Source organism: Gymnogyps californianus, chromosome 2 (genome assembly GCF_018139145.2).
Source record: "Gymnogyps californianus isolate 813 chromosome 2, ASM1813914v2, whole genome shotgun sequence".
NCBI classification, from domain to species: Eukaryota; Metazoa; Chordata; class Aves; order Accipitriformes; family Cathartidae; genus Gymnogyps; species Gymnogyps californianus.
The window spans coordinates 51,904,851-51,926,107 of NC_059472.1; the positions used below are offsets into that span (position 1 = coordinate 51,904,851).

The following is a 21,257-nucleotide window of genomic DNA, read 5'->3' on the forward strand; positions in this document are numbered from 1 at the left end:
CTGTGCCAACCTCAGTGTAATGGAGGAAAGCACTACATTGAGAAGGGACATATGAAAAAGGGACACAGCTCTGCTATCAAAAAAAAAAAACATGGAAAGAATTGAAATGGAGAACTTCAGTAGGGGGGGGACAGAGCACTAAAGACATGAAACACAAAAACTGTAACAGATGCAAAACAGAGAATAACATGAGTTGAAACAGAGTTGCAAACATGAAAGTAAGGAAGGTCCCTTGTTAATTCAGCAAGCGCAAGAACCTGTGCCAACCTGAACAGCATTAACTGCCTTAGATTCCTATTCGTGAAATATGACTGGTACCTGGGTTGGAAATTTTTGTCTAGGGAATAGCTGTCTGGTCTGTTCAGCCTCTTGGTAGAAAGATAATGAGTTACTTCAAACTTCTGTCTCCAAGTAACTTGCATACTCAGGGAAGCCTTGAGAAGCTGGACATTCCTTCCACTGAGCAGACTGATAGGCTTCAAAGCATATTTAACTATAAGCTGTGTTACTATAGGGTGGAAAATATTAATCAGCTCTAGCCATCTAGGGAGACTGTGGTTATCATTAAGAATATGTGGGACACTCATACAAGAATTCTTTTCCCCTGCCCACTGGACAAGCTCTCTCATATAGTTTATCTGCTCCAACTGCATGCTTTTGAAAAAAAGCTAGACTAAATGAATACTTTCAACTAGAGCTAAAGGTAAACACTCCACTGGAACTTTGCCCTAATCAATAGTGGCAATGTTCATGTCACATGAGAGTCAGAGGATAGAATATGGTGCTTACTGAAGTCAGCAAATAAGCTAATTATACTTAGCCTGCTTGAAGAAGGGGACAAGTGAGGTCTGGTCCACCCACATATTAATGCAATCATCATTATCCTTATCCCTTGTTTGCTTTGTGCTTACATTTCAAAAAACTTGTCACAAACGGAGGGTGCTACTGACCTCTTGTGGAAGAAATACTCATACATTTTAGGATCCACAAGTGTCACTGGGGAAATCAGCTCAGATTTGTCTACTTACTTCCCTCAGATTTATTTTTAAGGAAAATTCAGTGAAACGGTGTTACAGTGTTGCAAGTGGTCAGTACAGTCTCACAAGTGTATTTTCCTGATTTTAGGCAATTTTCTAGAAATTAAGTTTTTTATTAACTTCTTTAGGGCAGTCAAGTAAGCTTCAATAAATCCTAACTTTAAGAAATAGATTTTGCACTAAATTTCCTATAACTTAGTCTTGCACTGTTACAGAATAAAACTTACATGTTACCAGCTGGCACAGTTCCTGATTTCTCATGTAATTTAAACTATTTCAATCTATCATAGCATCACCCTCTAAAGTGATGCTTTTTTAAAAAAAACTTACTATCTTCCTGGAGAGCCTGGACATACTACTGTCATTACTGCAAAAGGAACAAAGTATTTAAATCCCTAAAGTATTTTTCAGCCAAAACCTTTTTGTAAGTATCAAGAACAGTTGCTAGGCTTCATTCTTTGAAGTAAAAGCTTTCCAATGCATACTACTTTGTTGACCTGAACATGGCTGCACAAAGCACAAGAACAAGATCTCCAACGATACTGTTTCTGACCAACTGAAATTACCTTTCCATATTGTGGGAAACCAAGTCTGAAAAGGAAGGCTATCACTTTTTATTCAAATACTGCTGCTAATTTTTCTTCCCTAAATAAAATAGAGTACACCCATGAAGAACCACCCTCTGCATTTAATTAAATGTCAAATCCAAAGGAAACCTCCATGGAGTTTCATCATCCCTGTCGTAAACAGATGGCTGCATACTGGATACAGCTGGAATTAGTTAGAACAGCAAAGTGCATTATACAGAGATTAATTATATTACACAGTATTTATATTATAAAGTATTATATTAATTATATTGTACAGTATGAAGCAGTCGTCTCAAAATCTAAAAACATCAATACCAAACACCAGCAAAACCAGCAGCTTCCACTGTGACCAACATTTGGGGCCGAAACCCTAGAGACGACACAGACCAAGTCTTAAACCTATGCCAACGCTGTTCCCATCACTTTCAATGAACACGTATGGAGGCGTATGTGAACGGCTTGTAAGTCCCAAAGCAAAGAACAAGTGGCTATTTGCATCAATTGTGTTCAAATAAAAAGTTAAAAAAAGATATGTGAAAATATTATGTTTTCATACAGACCTGTCATATAAACCAAAGTTGAAGAAATCTTGAAAAATGAAAAGATAGAGAGCAACAAACTTTTTATTCTGTCAATTCATTTTTCACCTGTACACTATGATATATTAAAACACTAAGCCATTAAAGTCTGCTTGTTTTTGTTGCCTTTCATTACATATATATGTTTTTGAATGCATCTGTTAAATTGAATCCTAAAAGTATAAACTATGCAGCAGCAACTGTTGCCTCAGAATATGCGAGTTACTGTATCTGGCAGGAGATTTTTAAATGATCACATTCACATAGCCAGATCTGTAAAGGCCCTTCAATTGTAAGTAAACCCGGAGTCTAACATAAACTTAACAGCAGCTCTGATCAGCACTACAAACTGCATATTTACAGAAAAATTTGCACATATGCCATAGAAAAAAATTTTAAATCAACCTTTTTGTTATTACAACTTAATCCACCCTTCATACTTCTACTGTGCTGCTTAAACAATATTTGAGTATCTGGGAGATTCAAAGGCACATAGCATTTCTGATGTTGCTACAAACCCACTCTTCAGGGATGCATTATAAAGAACCAATATTTTTTGAAGTTTGGCTTGCAAACTTTCTCAATAAATAAATAAAGTCTGGTGCACTTTTAAATATTGTATGTCAACACCTAACAGAGTTACCAAACATTTGTTCAGGTATACTACTTTCTAATTCCGTGGTGACATCTAACATCATTACAACTAAGAAGGAGGAAGTCAAATGAGCCACCACCCCCTTCCCAATGGTGTGTGCACAAAAATCAGTATTAATTCGGTCCAATTACACTTTTAAGTCAAAGCTTTTGAAAAAGTCAGTATACATCTTACATAATAAAGTTTTATTAACCATACAGTACATTAGCATTTCCTTTGAAAAGCTTAGACCTTGCTAAGCAGTTTTAATGAAAGCAATTACATAATGCTACCTGCATACAGAAATCCACTACATTCACACAGACAACCTTAAATTTCTCCAATAAACAGTCAAGTCAAAATCTATTTCCTGAAAATACAAAGTTAGTTTTAACAAAAGCAAAAATGTTCCTGTTTTCTAATATGAATAGTTTGCATTCATAACAACACTAAGCTTGGGACAAAGAAAGTATTTCCTAGAAGCTCAAAATGAGACTTAAATTTTTGTAACTATGAAATGGCATGCGCACATACAGATTTGTTGCTGATTATCTCTCTCTCTCTTATAAAAGACCTACTGGGCCAGAGTAAAGCAAGTATTTTTACATGTTTGTTTATACAATGACCTCTCCCCTCACACTAAAAATATCACATACAGAACATTTTATCAGCTGTCTTTGCCGCAAATGCTGCTTCTGTAAATTGGGATACTATGCCCTTCAGACCCCCATGACTGGTGTAACAATCAAACAACTTTCAGAAAGCTTAACAACACCTAAATTTGCCGATTTTCCTTTACAGACAGTATATACAAGTTTATAAATCCAGGGCGGGGTATTACAATTATATTAACATCAACTCATTAACTGTATTCAAAAGACACTTGCATTCTGTAAGGACTCTATGGCTGCTGCCCATTCAATAGTTCTATCAAGGCACTGTACAGTCATTAAATCTCTAATGTTCTCCAAGATGTGCTGAAGAATATTGTGAACGTGTTTAAGTTGTTAAAAAGCCCTGAGTCAGAACTTTCGTATTTACCACAGGCTTAGCTATAAAAATGGCACATAGTAGAACTTCTGCAGATAACAGTTTTGCTTTGTCAACACAAACAAGTTATGAAATGCATAAAAAGACAATAGTACGAATTCCAGCAACTTAGGCAAGAATGATATACAATGTACATTGTGGCAAATCACACACTTCTATTGTACGTAATTTATACAGTCAGTAAAAAACCTTCACAACGTATTTAGACATCAAAACTGAGGAAGCAAAACAAAACGGATGTGTTCCCCATCCCTTCCCAAAGACAAAAAACAACTAGAGAAGAATTCAGTACTTTGACAGAAAGGAGGTAGCGCTGCTAAAAGTTAGGCTGTAGTGTTGTTGGTTTTTTTTAAGTGAAAACTTGACCCATGCAGCACAAAGAACAGGATAGGCTCTTCGGTTCACCAGCTGCTACTGGAAGAGTAAAATTAAGTTTCTGACATTTAATTTTGTAGAGGAAGCTTAGATCACTAGCTCAAAGCAGCTTCTTCAAACAATGTAGTGTTTACACAAACTGCAATTAATACTGCTAAAAATATTTAGGCATACATAAAACTTCATCTCTAGAAAATATCTAAACAATAAGTACTTAAATCAGATTATTTTTAAGAGACCATTTCACATCTTTTTAAAAGAAGCTAAAATACCGATTGTAAGACTATGCTAACAAGGCACAAATACTTGTGCAAATCTGCTATATCCTCACCCAGTCCAAGTTAAGAACAACATCTCCTAATCAAACTTTCACATTTACAAAGTAACTTGTTTATTCTCTTGCCAGTGTAATTTTCAGTATCCACTTCAGCAAAAAGGGATTCCTCCAAACCCCAACATAAAAGTACACAGTATTTCAACAAATGGAAAGTAGGTAGTAATAGCCCAAATTTTGAGAAGTGCCATATGAGCTTGGGGTATAGTAAGTGACAGACAGTAGGTTTGGGGAAAAAAAGTCAAACATAGTTATACAGAAGTTAACAAGCTACAACTATTTAGCATATTCTGTTAGCCTCTTAGGTTGTCTTTATACTTTAAATCACTGTGTACTGATGTGACCGTTTATGTATTTTACTAAATGGAAAAAAATGAAAAGTATTTTACTTAAACATCTGAGCATACCTCACACCTGAACAATATGTATTATTAGGTGCCTTCTTGGTTGTTTCAAGAAACAAACTGAGATATTTCATTCAATTTAATTTCAAAACTGCTATTAAATACTGGGGGATAATAATAATAAACAAAGCTTGCAACTCTTACATTTTATGATTTTACAGTATATTAGAGATAAATGCCTTACTGATTTTTCTCTCATTTTCACTTTGCTCCCTAAAAATAGTGACAATAATGAGATTTACACTTTCATCTTTTGCTGAAGACAGAGGCACAATGACATATTCTCAACTGTCCTACTTGCTATGATCCCCTTTGGCTTCCAACTGAGCTTCTGTTTTTCATCCTTCAACTATTTAAGTGTTATCCAGTTAAACATTTGTACTCTCCACATGGCACAGATTAAATTGAGTGAATGAACTTACTAGCTTCCTCAACAACACTAGTTCACCTTCTACATCAGAATCCAAAGACAGTGTGTGAATCTAAATATCTATTTCCATAAATGATACTGGAGCAAACATTTTTCCTCATGAAGTTTTTTGAAAGACAAGCACTGTGTAGCCTTCTCAATACAAGATATAGCTCTTTCACCTGTTAATAAGAGGCCTATATTAATAATTCAAGCATGCTGGTTAGCTTACCTAGTTTTTCTAATTTCGCTGTTTCTTGTGGCACCATAATAGCATCAAGTTGACATACTTCAATTTCAACTGGCACACAACATTGCCAAATGAGTCCAATCACAAACTTGTATGCAGTCACATATATCTGGTGTGACTACAGTATAGAAGACTACAGCTGCTCCTATGGCGATACCTTCAGTCATTGTCTCTGTTTCCACAGGACTGCGATGGCTTCCAAGTACTAAGAGCGTTACAAAGTAACTTACAGCTCCTCTCTCGAAAAGTGCAAGCCTAACAGAGCCCTTACCTACCTATGCTACAGTATGTGCCTCCTGCAGACAAGGAGTATTTAACATTCAACTCCAGTTTCCCACCCAGGATGCTTTAGATCAGTTCTTACTCAGCTGAATTATTCAACTGATGCTAAGCTGGAATACTTTCAAGTAATTCTGACTTTTTCCAGTGAAAAAGAATTAGGAAAATGCCAACTGCTATACTGCAGTTTCAGTTTTGAGCTGCAGTATCAAGAAGAAATCCACCCTGCCTTTCTGCTGACAACAGTTTATAGAGGTCCCCTTGAAGAATAAATAGGACACAATATTCAAAATGTCTACCAGAGCCAGAGGAAACTGAGGTACAGATCTGATGTATTACAGGCTAAAACTCAGAATGGATTGTCAAATTGCACATCCTATTATAAAATTATTTTTAGAGGAAGAGACTGACAGGAAACTGAAGCCTACTATAGAAAGTTCAGCTGTCAAACACGCTACAAAAGAATCAGACTTGGTGACATGCATGTTGGCCAAATGAAAACTGCAGTGAACACTCAGGTGCACTCAGAGCTTAAGTGGAGATAGTGAAATGCTGAACTGAAAAAAAGCCTTATATCAAAAACTTTCGAAAGCTCCTTGAAATTTTGGTATTTTAGAATAGGGACCTAAGAAGCAAGAAAAGGGAGGGCTATTTCATTTGGCCAAGAAGATGGGTACACAGATTATCTGAGAACAGATGATGACTAGTATACAAAATAAAACGGACTACTATATTGACTCCAGATTGAGATTGTGTCCAATAAAAAATTACTGAAAAGAATGATGAACATTTGCAAATCTGGATCAGGATTAAAGATGGCTATAGAACGGCTGTGTATTACATCACTTTGCTACGTTAAAAGCCACTCTACATACATTTTTCCAATATATTACTGTTTCCTGGAAAACTCTATTCAGTGTTTAAACCTTACTGGTTAAAAGTTCACCTATCTTTACAGTTTACTAGTAACATTCTTCTGAGACTTTTGACAATGTTTTCACAATTCAGGCATATCAACATAAGCTTCAAAAGACTGAGACCAATTTATCTGAAGAGATTGCTTTTATCCTTACTTGGATCTTCCCCTGAACTATCTCTTTTTCCACATTTTTGACATACACAATGAGAATTAAATGAGAAATTAATCTCAGCTGCAAGTAAGGCACCTAAGTGACTCCAGCATGGATTTCTTTATTGTTCTGCAAGAGCACATTCAAATGAAGTCTGCACAATGGCAAAGGGCTACATAAACTATGCACTCAGAAAACTGCCAAATCGCTTAGGAGTAAGCACACATTCCTTTTAGCTACAAGAGGTCCTTAAATCAGCATACTTTCTTCCATCCAAAAAGACGGAAGGATGTACTTGTTATCCAAATGTTAATAGTTTGCAGTTCCTGACAGTAGCATTTTTGGGGTCAGGAACACCTCTTTGTCACATCAGTGACAGCTAACTCCTTCAGCCAACTTCAACTCACCTAGGCATGGCTCACAAAATTCACTGCTCTGCCAGCAATATCTTCATTTGCAGTATTACCCAGTAATGTTCACAGATAAGTTCTGGGGTTAACAGCCAACTTAGATGAATAAGCAATACTAAATCTTCTCTTTTGCTGTTGACAGTTTGCCTGGAGACAACAGAACTAATTTAAGAGAGGAAACCTTGCAAAATCTCTAGTTTTTCCTAATCGTAGACCCAGAATTTTTAAATGGCCCCGCATATACATATGTTCCTCTACAATTCACTCATCTGAAATGGGTAACTGACCCATTGCTCAAATGTTTTCCTTTCCAGTCAAGTTAAAAGCAACTCCATACAAAATTATGCAGCTAGCAGAATTAAGAAGTTCACTACTTAAGTTAGCTTGAACCTTAGACTGAAGTGCAGTTTTGGGAACATATTTCTAAAGTAGATTCTTCTTTTTATTGTTTCCTTCCCAACCCATCCTCAGCAACAAAGGGCATGATAAAGTTAGAATTACTTTAACATTGTATTCTGAGGCCTGATCTTATGGGAATAGTATATTTATTACTACTGTGTATACACTTTATATTGATTTTGCATTATTGTATATTTCAAGATAGAAATTTTTGTGAATCATAACTGTCACAGGAAATTTCAACGTTCTCCAAAAAAGCATAAAACAAAAAAATCCTAAATATTTGTATTTGATATTAACTGACAATACAAAAAAACCCCTTACATCACTTGACACCTGATACATACATTAAAAAACATGAATGAAACCAAAATAAGATTGTCCCTTTAAACTTTAAGGGGAAGAAAAAGACAGGAAAAAAATGAAAAAAAAGACTGCTTTAAATTAGCTTCAGGCTTAGATGTTTTTTAAGAGTAAAGCTAAAAGCTGACTGTTCAAATACTGTTCTCTTGTTTGGTGTGTTTACAGTCTTTAAACAATTACCATGTAATGAACCTGTGCTACAGTATTAGATATGTTTTCACTAGAACCCCTTACTGCCTTTCAAACTTAGGGAGATTTAAATCATCAAAATGTCCTTACTATTTCATAAGCTAATAAAAGACACTGGTTCCACTACTTAATACAAAAGGATCCTTCGTTCAATTGCCTTGCGGCATATAGGGCATTCGCTCATTCGGTCTCCACAAAGTTGACATGTTCCATGGCCACAGAGAAAGATCATATTCTTCAGACGGTCCAAACAGACAGGACACATAGTCTGTAAAAGATTTTGACAGGTTACATAGTCAATGGCAGCAGTGAAACAGTACTGAATATGCAATACATCAATTATTGAAATTTAACAATAAATACGCCATCTTAAGCACAGCCGATCACTGCCATAGCATAACCCAGCCAGTAACCTGAAAACTAAATATTTTTTTTAAAATCACATTTTTACTTCACATTGACTTAAAATATTTGGGCTTTTCCTACCCCATCATGACAAAAAAACCTATGTAGCTTTTTTCCAAATACGATCCCTTTAAGTAAGACAATCCAGGAGTAGGTTGACATCAGATTTTCAGTATCATTACCCAAGTTTGCAACCTTAAGACATTCTTCAGCAACATTCCCCTTTATGTCGTGTAATCTTCCAGGGAACAAACAACACAAACAGCTTTATGTGTGCAACGCTTGGGTAATTTACCAACTTCTTCTCAGGCTACCTAGCCATCCATATACTTACCTTTGAACACCAAGCACTGAACACATGCAGAAGTAATAAAAATGCTGCATAATCAATATTATACATAAAGATTCAATGTTGGTAATTCCAGCCTTTGCTCATGGAAGTTATCTAGATTTTCAACCAAAAGAACACCTCAAGTTTCAAATGAAGAACAATTTAATAAATGTGTGACCTTCAGTCACAACAGTAGCACAGCAAACTTTTAAAATCAGTTTTAATTGCTGAACATTAAAGTGACAGCCAATGCCCAAAAAAGATCTCCTAAAGTTCTTCAACAGCAAAGTTCATTTTGTACCAAGCCACTAAGGAACAATGTCCTTCACCTTTTGTCACATGCAGAAACTGAAGTTTTGGTAAGGCATGTTCCTTCACCATAAACATACTGCAGCCATATTAGGATTTCACTTATAACAGTTTATCAAAGGTTAGTAAATGAATAGATGTTATAACAGATGATAATTGTTAAGGCCGTTCTATAGTCCAACAAATCAAATCTAAGATGTCCTCAGATCTGAGGCACACTACTCATATCTAACACTTATAAATGTTCATCTCATATATAATATGAAATACTGACAGGACTCATATTTCAAATGCAAATTCATTTTATCACCACCTTGCACCTGTGACGTGTTTCCATACTCATCATTGGGGGTTTACTTCAGTTTGTTCATCTCATGAGAGACAGAATCCATAGCAGGAACTCTATTCAGTATAACTTTAAAGCATACTTTCTATGGAATCAACAGGTATGACTTCCTAGGGCCGACAGCTTAGTTGAAGACCAAAAGAATTCACCATCAGTCTGCTTATACACAGTTTAAATTGGCATGGAATATGGCTAAATGCCTGTTTTAATCTCCAGGATACCAGTATAATGGGCCAGCAGGAATGTAAAACTTTCAGATAAAACCTTATGTCAATTTATGTTTAAAAAAACCCCTTCACTCTTCCCAATAATGCTGTGCTCCAGCTTCGTTAGAATTTCCACAGTACTATAACAAAACACACTCAAACTAAAAATTTGCAAAAGACCAACTGTCAGTCAGTCCTGCTCATTTTGCCATTCACACCAAGTCATCACCTTCACATCTCAATGGGACAATTAGAGCATTCTTCCTCCAGTAATCTACAGTCTTCAAATGTCAATGAAACAGCCATTTCCAATGAATATATAGCTGTCCTGTGACAAGCATCTATAACCTGATAGTATTGACATGATGTCCTTTGACAAAGGACTGACAAAGCAAGTCCAAATCTTATCTTTGGAGAAAAAACTTGTAGCCTTTATTCTATGATTTTAGCTTAACTATTTGCTTTTGTGCCCAAATATAATGTCAGAATAACTGAAGTTACAAGGGTCTGTTTCTCTCCAAATGCCACACCATCATTTGAAAATGAAAACATCCATCAAGGGACTCAGAAATAATAAAAAAAATGGAATTTGTTCAAACACCATTAGTTTTGATTATTTCATTCAGTGAAGCACAGAAACCCTAACATTTTCTTGTTATAGATCTTTTCTGCAATTGCATGCAGTATTAGCAAATTGCCCAATTTCTCCTGCTTAGTACAAATGCAGAGTATATAAAACACATTAGCTGTTTAATTTCTTATTATGATACTATTTTAAGTTATTTCGTACAGTAGGAGAATTCAGCTGGCAGGAACAACCAAACTTCCTGTTCGCTATGCAATTCTATTCTGACAAGGATTTTCTCGATTAGTTCAGCAGTTTCCCAGTGGGATACAAGCCCAAATAACTGAGTTTTATCCAACTTTCAAGGAGCATTCATTACTTAACCATCAGCTTATATGCACTTTTACAGTGGAAGAAAGTTCACTGCATGCCTTATACCCAATTTGTGCCACAGCAGCTGGAAATAAGCGGTTACCTGTTTCTATTGTCCTATTAGTTTGTTAGAATGTTCTCTGCATGAAACATTTGACTCCCATCTTTTGAATGAAAACAAACGGTACAAAAAGGCACTATACCTGTTCTATGTGAGAATTACTTCTTTGGATAAGTAAAAGTAGTCTGAAAAAGTGCTCATCATACCTTTAAGTATAACTGGGTGTGCAATTCAAATCAATTTTTACCACTAACAAGGTGTTTTAAACTGCTTGAAATATCAATTCCTCGTTACTAGAAACAGTTTTTTCAACAATATACAGGTGCACAGTGACAAAATAAATTTATTTTTAAGGAGAAAGAAAGTGATGTAAGTATGGTGAAGGAACATACATAAGATATTAGACAGATGATGGTGATTATGTATGAAATGGAGTGAAGGTATTGCAATTACAGTCAAAAGGGTTCACATTCAGGGAATCCCTGAAGAATGGTGTGGTCATCAGATGTGGGAGATTCTGTTGACATCAGCATCACTTCTGCTTGGCACCAGAAATGGTTTTAAAAGCTTGCTGCACTAACATATTAGATTATCACTGAAGGTATGAGTTGAAACATAGGATTATACCTGCTGAAAGAGAACAAATTAATTTTAAGCACGAAAATATCAAGGTAACATGAAGACTGAACTGTTAAAGCGCAAATCAAAAGAACACACAATTATAATGGAATGCTGTGCATCATTTCAAGCACAAATTTAAAAAATGAGATGACTAATTTTAACCAAATCCAACTTGCTACTCACAAGTATGATACACAAGTTGCCCTGTCACAAGACTAAGCAGAAAAGACACTAAGGAAAACATGAAAGTGTCTCAAGCCAAGACACACACAAGAACGACCAGAACCACCTCTTTCTAAACAGAGGCACTAAACAATCTTCAGTTTTATACTCATTTTAAAATAAATTATTGGACAAAAGGGCGTTTCAAAGCAAAAGAGCGCACTTAAATTCTCAAAGCATTCCGGTATTAGACCTTTCTTACTACTGCAAATATAAAAACCCGAAAATACAAGTAGAAAATGACATGTATGAAGTAATTATTCTCTTCTCCCTACTACAGCATAACTTTCTGATATTAGAAAGCTTCTGACTAGCAAATCCCAAAGGTAAGACAAAATTGTTAAGAATAAAAGAGCACCTAAGGAAAACTGAAAAAACTGAGATCACATCTAATCAAGAAGAAAAACTGTAACATAAAGTAGTTTTCCTTTCACATCCCTATACGTAAGAGTATTAGCATACCCAAATGGAACTCCAATCCTTTATAAACTCCTAAAATAAAGTAACCAGAAAAGAATACATCTGAAGAAAACAGATTACTCGTATTTAAGCATTCATCTGCATGTTTTGCATATATAATTTTAAATGCCAACGCAGTAACCTTATTCTTTTCATCCAATGTTAAAAAGTAAAACAGAAGCTAAATAGTATATGTAAGATGTCAGAGATATCTAGAAACTCTAGATGTTATCGTCAAGGCAGACATGCATTTTTCAAATGGCAATTTTTAATCTGCATGTTCTTTTACAGAAAAAAACGACAAAGGAATCTGTTTTGAATTGGATATTTGAATTTCTATTACTGGGGTGTTGGTCAAGTCTCCATACAACAGGAACGGCTCTTCACAGACATGTCACTGAGGTTAAAACTTGACAGCATATCAGCTCCCAAATTTAAGGCATTTAGAGATATGGGCCCTAAAACCAGCGATCTGAACGCTTTAGTCTTAGCTTTCACGCACATGAACAGCTGACAGCAACAACTACCAGGACTAGATATGATGCTGCCATCACTGAAGTATTACTGACTGCTGTAAGACTACAAGAGGAAAAGGCAAGTAATACAGTAAGAACGCTTCTCTGTTTCCTGTATCCATCAAAAGTTTCTTCCAATTGTGTTATACACAGGGAAGCCAAAAATCACATTATCAGGGTTCTAAGAGAGTAAGTTCATACAATAGTCAGGTACCCCAGGTCCCTTACTGCTGAAAAATCTCAAAATCAAGTTTTTCTTTGTTCAGATAGAAAAGCAAGGAAACAATTTAGTAATTTAACACAGGAAAGTTCTGCGTGTATACAACTACTTAAGCACTTCTAATAGAACTAGACTTACAGACAGAACAAATTTAAATACGTAACTGTCAGTTATCGGAAACATTAATTTTTGGTTTTCATTAAGTTTCTAAATTGCATGTACCTTAATGAATAATCAATACAATCTATAGTGAATTTGTATAAATTTCCTCCTGCAAGCACTATGCATAATTACAAAAGACAAACCTTATCGTTTACATTCCAAATATTCAAATTACATGTACAGTACTTTCAAAGGTTTTAATTTTGCAACCACACAATTTTTTGAAGAGTACATAAACTATAGCCTTCATACGACAGGTAACTGCCAGCCATTGTTCAAAGGCAGTTCATGAACAGACAAGTAAAGGTTCAGGTAGATACAGAATAGTGAAGAATATCTACTTTTATTACTGTTCTGTGAAAACAGCTTCTGCTGTACCTACACACTCAGGTCAGCTAAACAGGCAGAGAACATACTGACTGGGCAGAGCATCCTTTTTTAGTCACACTAACACAGACACTCTAATAGATGGATTATCAAACATGGGCACTTGATTTTTTTTTTTTTTTTTTAAATCTGTACATAGAAGACATACAAGCCACATCACACACAAAAAATATTGGCTATTTAACTAAAGTTTAAGAACTGAAGTACTTCACTGCTTCATTTTGTTTTAAATAACAGAAGATGCATTGGCATTTTCAATTATTTTACTGGTCCACAAAATTTTTATCCAGCACTTTTACCTGTTCCTTGATGTCTTGTAACTGTTGCTGCAGCTTCTGTACATCCGCATTGACATTGGTGTTGTCTTTGTCTTTCTGCAAAACTGGAATGTTTCCACTTGCTGTAATTTAGAAAAAATAAAGGTATGTCATTATGCATCAATCTAATGAAACAGGAATAATTATTTCCAGTGTACTAACTACCATTTTTCAATTATCTGAAATAATGTTAGTCAAACATATTTGATAATCTAATTAAATTCACTATGACATCACTGCAGCTCAAATCATAAAGAACTTCTCTGAGTTTAATGGCAACACTTCTTTGACAAATATTTCCTCAATAATGACGCTCAAAATGCCTGTAGCCCCTTAATGTGAGTTCTTATTTGCCAGTGAAGTTCCTGCAGTAAATTTTTTTGCACATATAAAAGAGAAAGCCAAATCCTTTCACACTGAAAAGACTTTATCTACACAGCCGATTCTACCTGGTGTTCAAAACTGCACAAGCATCTTGGAAGTAGTTTGTTCAAAATTTGAACAAGCGCAGGTTAATATTCCTGTATTTGACTGATCCAGGAAACAATGTTATTATAAGAAACAGAAAAATTGAGAAGTATTTCAAATGACAAATTTTAAATTTCCAGTGTGAGCATTAAAAACCTGATTTTAAGGATTACTTTTATATTTATCTATTTAGGAACAGTATGACAAGAATGACCTAATATTCCCATTCTCATAAACTCAATTCAAACACTGCATACCACACATAAACACACAGAGTAAATACAGGTAATTCATAGAAATTATTCAGAGAAGTCATTAAAAGTTTAAAAACTAGTCATAGCAGGAGATGTAAAACTGAACAATCTGTCATGAAAGTTGCTTGTACCTAGAAGCAAATTATTTACCATTGCTTCATCAGTCAGAGAGTTCCAGAAGTAAAAAAAAAAATATACATTTATTTGCTCATTTACACAATTACAGACAATCTTTTGCTTCTGCTTCACAGGACATTAATAAGTGGCCAAGAAATCATATGTGTTTCAGCTTCTACTCTGGATGCTGGAAGCAATCCTTTAGTGTAATGACTAGTGTTATAATCGCATCTACTGCTACCAATGTAGAAGGTAGTGCAAACAGCAAATAGATACGTGGCTTAACACTGTTTTTATTAAACTTTTCTTTAAAAAGGAGAGGAAAGATTTAGGTCATTTAAAAGAATCAGAATAGTAAGTTGGTGGGGGAATGTCAAAGAGTATGGGTTTTGGAGTCACTCACAAATATCATCAGTGGTATCTTCTGTACCTTTCCCTCCGCAGCACATTATGAAAGGCACTCTTCGCTCAACCACTGCCCGACACTGTACACATTTCTTCATCAAGCTTGCACAATCTGAGAGGACAGAGAAATAAATCAACTCTGAATCCTGCTATTTCATTTTTCTTCTTTCCTGTCCATGGGCTTGTTTATTCAGAGTAACTATATAGCAATGCCATAACAGATGCTTATCATACAAATAACTACTTGTATTCATCTTCACATCATTTTCTGCAAATCACACCTTTAAATAATGTCTTGTTTGGGATTCAAAGTAAACCTATTCTGTTTACATGTTTCAAGTGAGCAGATTCGTCTTTCTCCCAATGGATGTCTATTCCACAAGAATTACAGAAGTTAAAAAAAGTAAAATCACACACACTTGAGACCAGAACTTCCAAGAATGTCTTGACTACCTGCTTTTTCCTTTAGAACAAAGGATCTCACTTACTGTCCTAATGCTCGAGGGGCAAACAGGTGCGGCTCCTTACCCTTAAAAGAGTAAACATGTATCTTTTGATATAATCCTAGAAAGGAGGCTGTAATTCTTCTACAAAAGGCAAATGATTATGTCTTATAAATACCGAAGGTTACTGTGAATCAATAGAGTGGGTCCTATAAAGTACACAAATTTGAAGACCCTCTCTCATCCTGCTTGAACAAGATGTCCAGAAAATAATCTGGAAAGAAATCATCTACATCTGTTAAACCTTTTGCTGTCCTTGTTACAGCTTAGACTTGGTGACGTGTATTGCACTACTGAAATCCTGCACCACAGCAATCAATCTCTTTGCTGTCCTCTTCCCGGGAAACTAATGAAAAAAACTTCTCTCATCATCTTTCAACTGCAGACAGTGAAAGAGGCCAGATCAGGATAACTATAAAGTCAGTGATTCAATGTCAGGTCTCTCAGCCAGAACAGAGGAAGAAACCAGACTTCTTTAGCAAAACCAAGTAAGCAGTTACTTAGGGGAATGATTACCTTCCCTCTTATGTAGATTGTCAGCAACAAAGACTGCTCTTCTCTAGGCAAATGATCCTTCAACAAAGCCCTGAAATGCCTGGTGACAAGGTGATGGCTGCATTGTCATCCATGTATTCTCAAAACCAAAAAAATTCTGGAGATCTCCTATGCCTTTTTTTGATACACAACATAAATCAGAGTGAGTCATAACCCGTGCTCTTTGCAAAGATTTATGATGTGTCTTTTAGGGCAAAATATAGCCCTTGTGCAAATCTGTAGATTAGTAATTGTGCTGGTTTTGGCTGGGGTAGAGTTGATTTTCCTCACAGTAGCTAGTATGGGGCTATGTTTTGGATTTGTGCTGGAAACAGTGTTGATAATACAGGGATGTTTTCACTACTGCTGAGCAGTGCTTACACAGAGTCAAGGCCTTTTCTGCTTCTCACACCACTCCACCAGTGAACAGGCTGGGGGTGCACACGAAGTTGGGAGGGGACACAGCCGGGACAGCTGACCCCAACTGACCAAAGGGATATTCCATACCATAGGACGTCATGCTCAGCATATAAAGCTGGGGGAAGGAGGAAGAGCGGGGGGAAATTCGGAGTGATGGCATTTGTCTTCCTGAGTAACTGTTACGCATGATGGAGCCCTGCTTTCCTGGAGGTGGCTGAACACCTGCCTGCCGATGGCAAGTAGTGAATGAATTCCTTGTTTTGCTTTGCTTGTGTGTGCGGCTTTTGCTTTACCTGTTAAACTGTCTTTAACTCAACCATGAGTTTTCTCACTTTTACCCTTCCGATTCTCTCCCCCATCCCACTGGGGGAGAGTGAGTGAGTGACTGTGCGGTGCTTAGTTGCCAGCTGGAGTTAACACACAACAGTCCTTTTTGGCACCCAACATGGGGCTCAAAGGGTTCGAGATAAGGACAGATTTGATTGGAATCTGCTAGATTGAATTTATAGCTGTTATTGCTGTTTAGCTATTAATCGGCAGGCTCATGTGCTTGCCATGGGCTTACTTGCCTCAGTGTATGTTAAAGTCTAGTGCTCATTAGTGGCTGCTGTTTTGCTGTTTGCTTTTGCTGGTTGCTGTACTGCTTATCATCTTACTCTGCTGTGCCTGGGAACATTTTGATAACAGCAATGGCAATGCGCCTGGGCTGGCAGATGGCCAGGGCATCGCTGCTGTTTCTGTGCTGCTGTACTGGACAGGCTGGAACTCCTGTGTGAACTCCAGTCAAAGGGACCGTGACCTGTGGATGAGTCCCTGTGAGAGCAGGACGCCCCAAAGCATCTGTGGCCATGGATAAGTCCACACCAGAGCAGGTACATCTCGAAACGTCTGTGGCCATGTACTGTGCCGCAGCAGGTATACCTTTGAAAGGATTGTGGCCCAAGTCCATGCTGGGGAAGGTACACCTCAAAGCATTTGTGGCTGTGGATAAGTTCATGCCACAGCAGGTACACCTTGAAGCATCAGTGGCTATACATGAAGTCATGTTGGAGCACCCCAAAGCACGTGGCCATAGATAAGCCCACAACAGTGCAGGTACTCCCCCGTAGGGACTGCAGCCATGGGTAAGGCCATGCTGGAGCAGGTTTACTTCTGAAGGGACTGTGGCTGTGGGTAAGGCCGCGCTCGAGCAGGTATATCTCTGAAGGCATTGTGGCCCATGGAGAAGGCCATGCTGGAACAGGTGCACCCCAAAGTGACTGTGGATAATTCTATGCCGCAGCAGGTATGCCCCTGAAGAGACTATGGCTCACAGATAAGGCTCCACTTGGAGCAGGTACATCCCTAAGGGACTACAGTCTGTGGATAAGTCCGAGCCGGAGCAGGGGCAAGGGAAGGAGCTCATTGTAATGTTAAATCCTATGGTCTGGTCCAAAGGGACCAGCAGTGGAGACTGTAATAGAAATACCTTTAAATTGTTGTAAGCTGGGATTTGAGTTGCATGTTATAGGAATTACTGTAGCAGGAACCACCTGAACCAATGGAGGAGAAGCCTCACAAGAAGCAGTGCAAGTGCAGCAGTGACCCAACCTGAGCTGGCTTTGGAGCCCAGTAACTCCACACAACGCACCACCTCTCCTGTCCTGAGTGACCACCGTAACAGATGGAGCCCAAAGTCATAGACTAAATGAACTCAATGGACATTTTACAGACATTTCACAGGTGTGGTCCATAGACCAAGGGAATGATATCTGTGTATTATATCAAAGGATAGGAAGGGTGGTCATGGGTAATGAGGATGTATTGGATAGTGTGGGACCTGAGCATGATGTAAATGGTATGGAATAAGGGATGGAGAATGTGCTGGTTTTGGCTGGGTTAATTTTCTTCATAGTAGCTAGTATGGGGCTATGTTTTGGATTTGTGCTGGAAACAGTGTTGATAATACAGGGATGTTTTCATTACTGCTGAGCAGTGCTTACACAGAGTCAAGGCCTTTTCTGCTTCTCACACCACTCCACCAGTGAACAGGCTGGGGGTGCACACGAAGTTGGGAGGGGACACAGCCGGGACAGCTGACCCCAGCTGACCAAAGGGATATTCCATACCATAGGACGTCATGCTCAGCATATAAAGCTGGGGGAAAGAGGAGGAGTGGGGGGGACATTCGGAGTGATGGCGTTTGTCTTCCCAAGTAACCGTTACGTGTGATGGAGCCCTGCTTTCCTGGAGATGGCTGAACACCTGCCTGCTGATGGCAAGTAGTGAATGAATTCCTTGTTTTGCTTTGCTTGTGTGTGCGGCTTTTGCTTTACCTATTAAACTGTCTTTAACTCAACCCACGAGTTTTCTCACTTTTACCCTTCCAATTCTCTCCCCCATCCCACTGGGGGAGAGTGAGTGAGCGACTGTGTGGTGCTTAGTTGCCAGCTGGGGTTAAACCACGACAGTAATAAAGCTTATTAAATATTTATTTACAATAGTCTTTTAAAACACCACTTGCACATCTGAATGCCCCAAAAAAGCTGCAAAGCAGCAATAAAGTTAATTATAATTACTTCAGAAGTTTTAACAATATACAGCAGGCTTCTATAATCTGAGCAAGCCTAGTCAAAATTAAATAATTCAGATGGAAGAGCACTTGCATTCTGAATTTTTGAAAATCTCCAGTTTTTCCTCCAATTATTTCATTAACAGCATGCCAAATAATGCCAAAATTCTGACTATCACACCAGACTATCAAGTAAATTGGACCTGAAGTCAGATTATTAATGAGCTTTTAGCAATCTGATTAAAAATGTTGTGTTTCAAGATTACTTCAAAAAGAACTTCCGTCAAGTTTACTTACTCTCACAGGCACACATATGACCACAAGGCTGGAAAAGCACTGCTGCCTTTTTGTCTGAACATACTACACATTCTTCAATCTGTAAAGAACAATAAACACACATATGAGAAAAGTTTATCTCCTGCTCTTTACTTTTACACTCTCTTTGGCAAGGCATGTGGACTTTAAGAAGCTCCATCTAGTGTTATTTTAACTAATTCAGCACCTCAAAATGCAACTTAAATGAGTTATCAAACTGACTTCTAAGAATAGATATTTGCCAGCAATATTTCTACGTTCAGTACACTGATTGGCACAGAGAAGCAGCTATGACAGTATATGTTTCTTTTTCTTTATTCTTTTCTCCTCCTTTGTTCCACCATATATACTTAAATTGGGATTGTTCAGCCTGGAAAAGAGAAGGCTCTGGGGAGACCTTATTGCGGCCTTTCAGTACTTAAAGGGTGCTTATAAGAAAGATGGGGACAGACTTTTTAGTAGGGCCTGTTGCAATAGCACAAGGGATAATGGTTTTAAACTAAAAGAGGGTAGATTTAGACTAGATATAAGGAAGAATTTTTTTTACAATGAAGGCGGTGAAACACTGGAACAGGTTGCCCAGAGAGGTGATAGATGCCCCATCCCTGGAAACATTCAAGGTCAGGCTGGACGGGGCTCTGAGCAACGTGATCTAGTTGAAGACGTCCCTGCTTGTTGCAGAGGGGCTGGACTAGATGACTAACTTCAAAGGTCCCTTCCAACCCAAACTATTCTATGATTCTACAAAATTCACTTATAAGAGACTTTTATAGTAATCTGTTTTAATATTCTGGGTTAGGGTTTCTCAAGCCCTTTAATGTGATGAACTGTATATATAGTGTGACCATAGACACCACATACCACTCCATTTGTACTGGCCCGGACCACCTCTTCCAGTTCATAGAACTGTTGTCCAGGCTCATTCATTTCTTAGCCTTACAGATATTACCGTAAGTTTTTATACAGAAGTGTATAAGAGAAGTTTTGAACAGGTATTCCACTCTCAATCTAATTTAGCAAAAATCAAAGGAAGGTTATTGACAAAGGTTAGCTTTCACCTGGGAAAGCTGATTTCCATAGATTAGCTTCTTTAGATGGATTAGTGAAAGCAGAAGCATTACTTTGCTGCTCTGAATCACCCAGTGACAGAACCTTTTCACTGACTATAAAGAAAGTCTAGAGAAAAGGAGCTCACACTATGTTAACATTTGGCCTTTGAAAATATGCATTGCAGAACAGTAAACGGTATAAGAAGTAAGAATAAGAGAGTGAATAGTAAAACCAGTACAAATTGATATTTACAATTCCTATATTTAGTCTGGAGGTAGAAGAAAAGAAACCATACCACAGAAGCAGACTAGTCAAATGTGTTCGGAAAAACGTAACAAGAATAGAGTAGGTTTTCTACAGATCAGAAAACCTGTGTGTGGAACATGAGGAGTTGTGTTTTTTTTTAAAAACAGCCAAAAAGCAACAGAAGGACAAGACTTGGTGATTATGGGAAATAAAAAAATACTCAAACAGAAAAGCTATGAGGATGCACCCATCCATATAGTCACAAATACTTGGGAGCAACCATTTGAGAAACCTGAGGACCTTACTGGGATTAGGTCCCCAAAATAGGGCACAACCAGTTGATACTCTGAAGGAGAAAGACAGCATAAAGAAATTCATGACTCCAAAGAAAGAGAAGGTGAAAGCTGAAAGTAATTATTAACTTCAAAAACAAGCACATATTAACTAACTCAGTTTACAGGCAAATCATCTTTCCAAGCAGCCCTAAGGAATAAAATAACTCAGAAGAACTGAATATTACTGAAG

The 21,257-nt window shown here is 37.4% G+C and overlaps 1 protein-coding gene across 2 annotated transcripts in view; it reads right to left on the minus strand.

Moving 5' to 3' along the window:
- Positions 1–3,024: 3,024 nt before the first annotated feature.
- The window catches only part of MIB1 (MIB E3 ubiquitin protein ligase 1), an 88,092-nt gene continuing 69,859 nt past the window's right edge, over positions 3,025–21,257 (minus strand). For both annotated transcript variants that reach the window (XM_050915733.1, XM_050915734.1), the window contains exons 18-21: positions 19,419–19,497; positions 15,112–15,225; positions 13,852–13,952; positions 3,025–8,639 (exon numbers count right to left, since the gene is read on the minus strand). In XM_050915733.1, the coding sequence (XP_050771690.1) occupies positions 8,499–8,639; positions 13,852–13,952; positions 15,112–15,225; positions 19,419–19,497 (435 nt within the window). In that variant the 3' untranslated portion in view covers positions 3,025–8,498. The remainder of the gene's footprint in view (positions 8,640–13,851; positions 13,953–15,111; positions 15,226–19,418; positions 19,498–21,257) is intronic.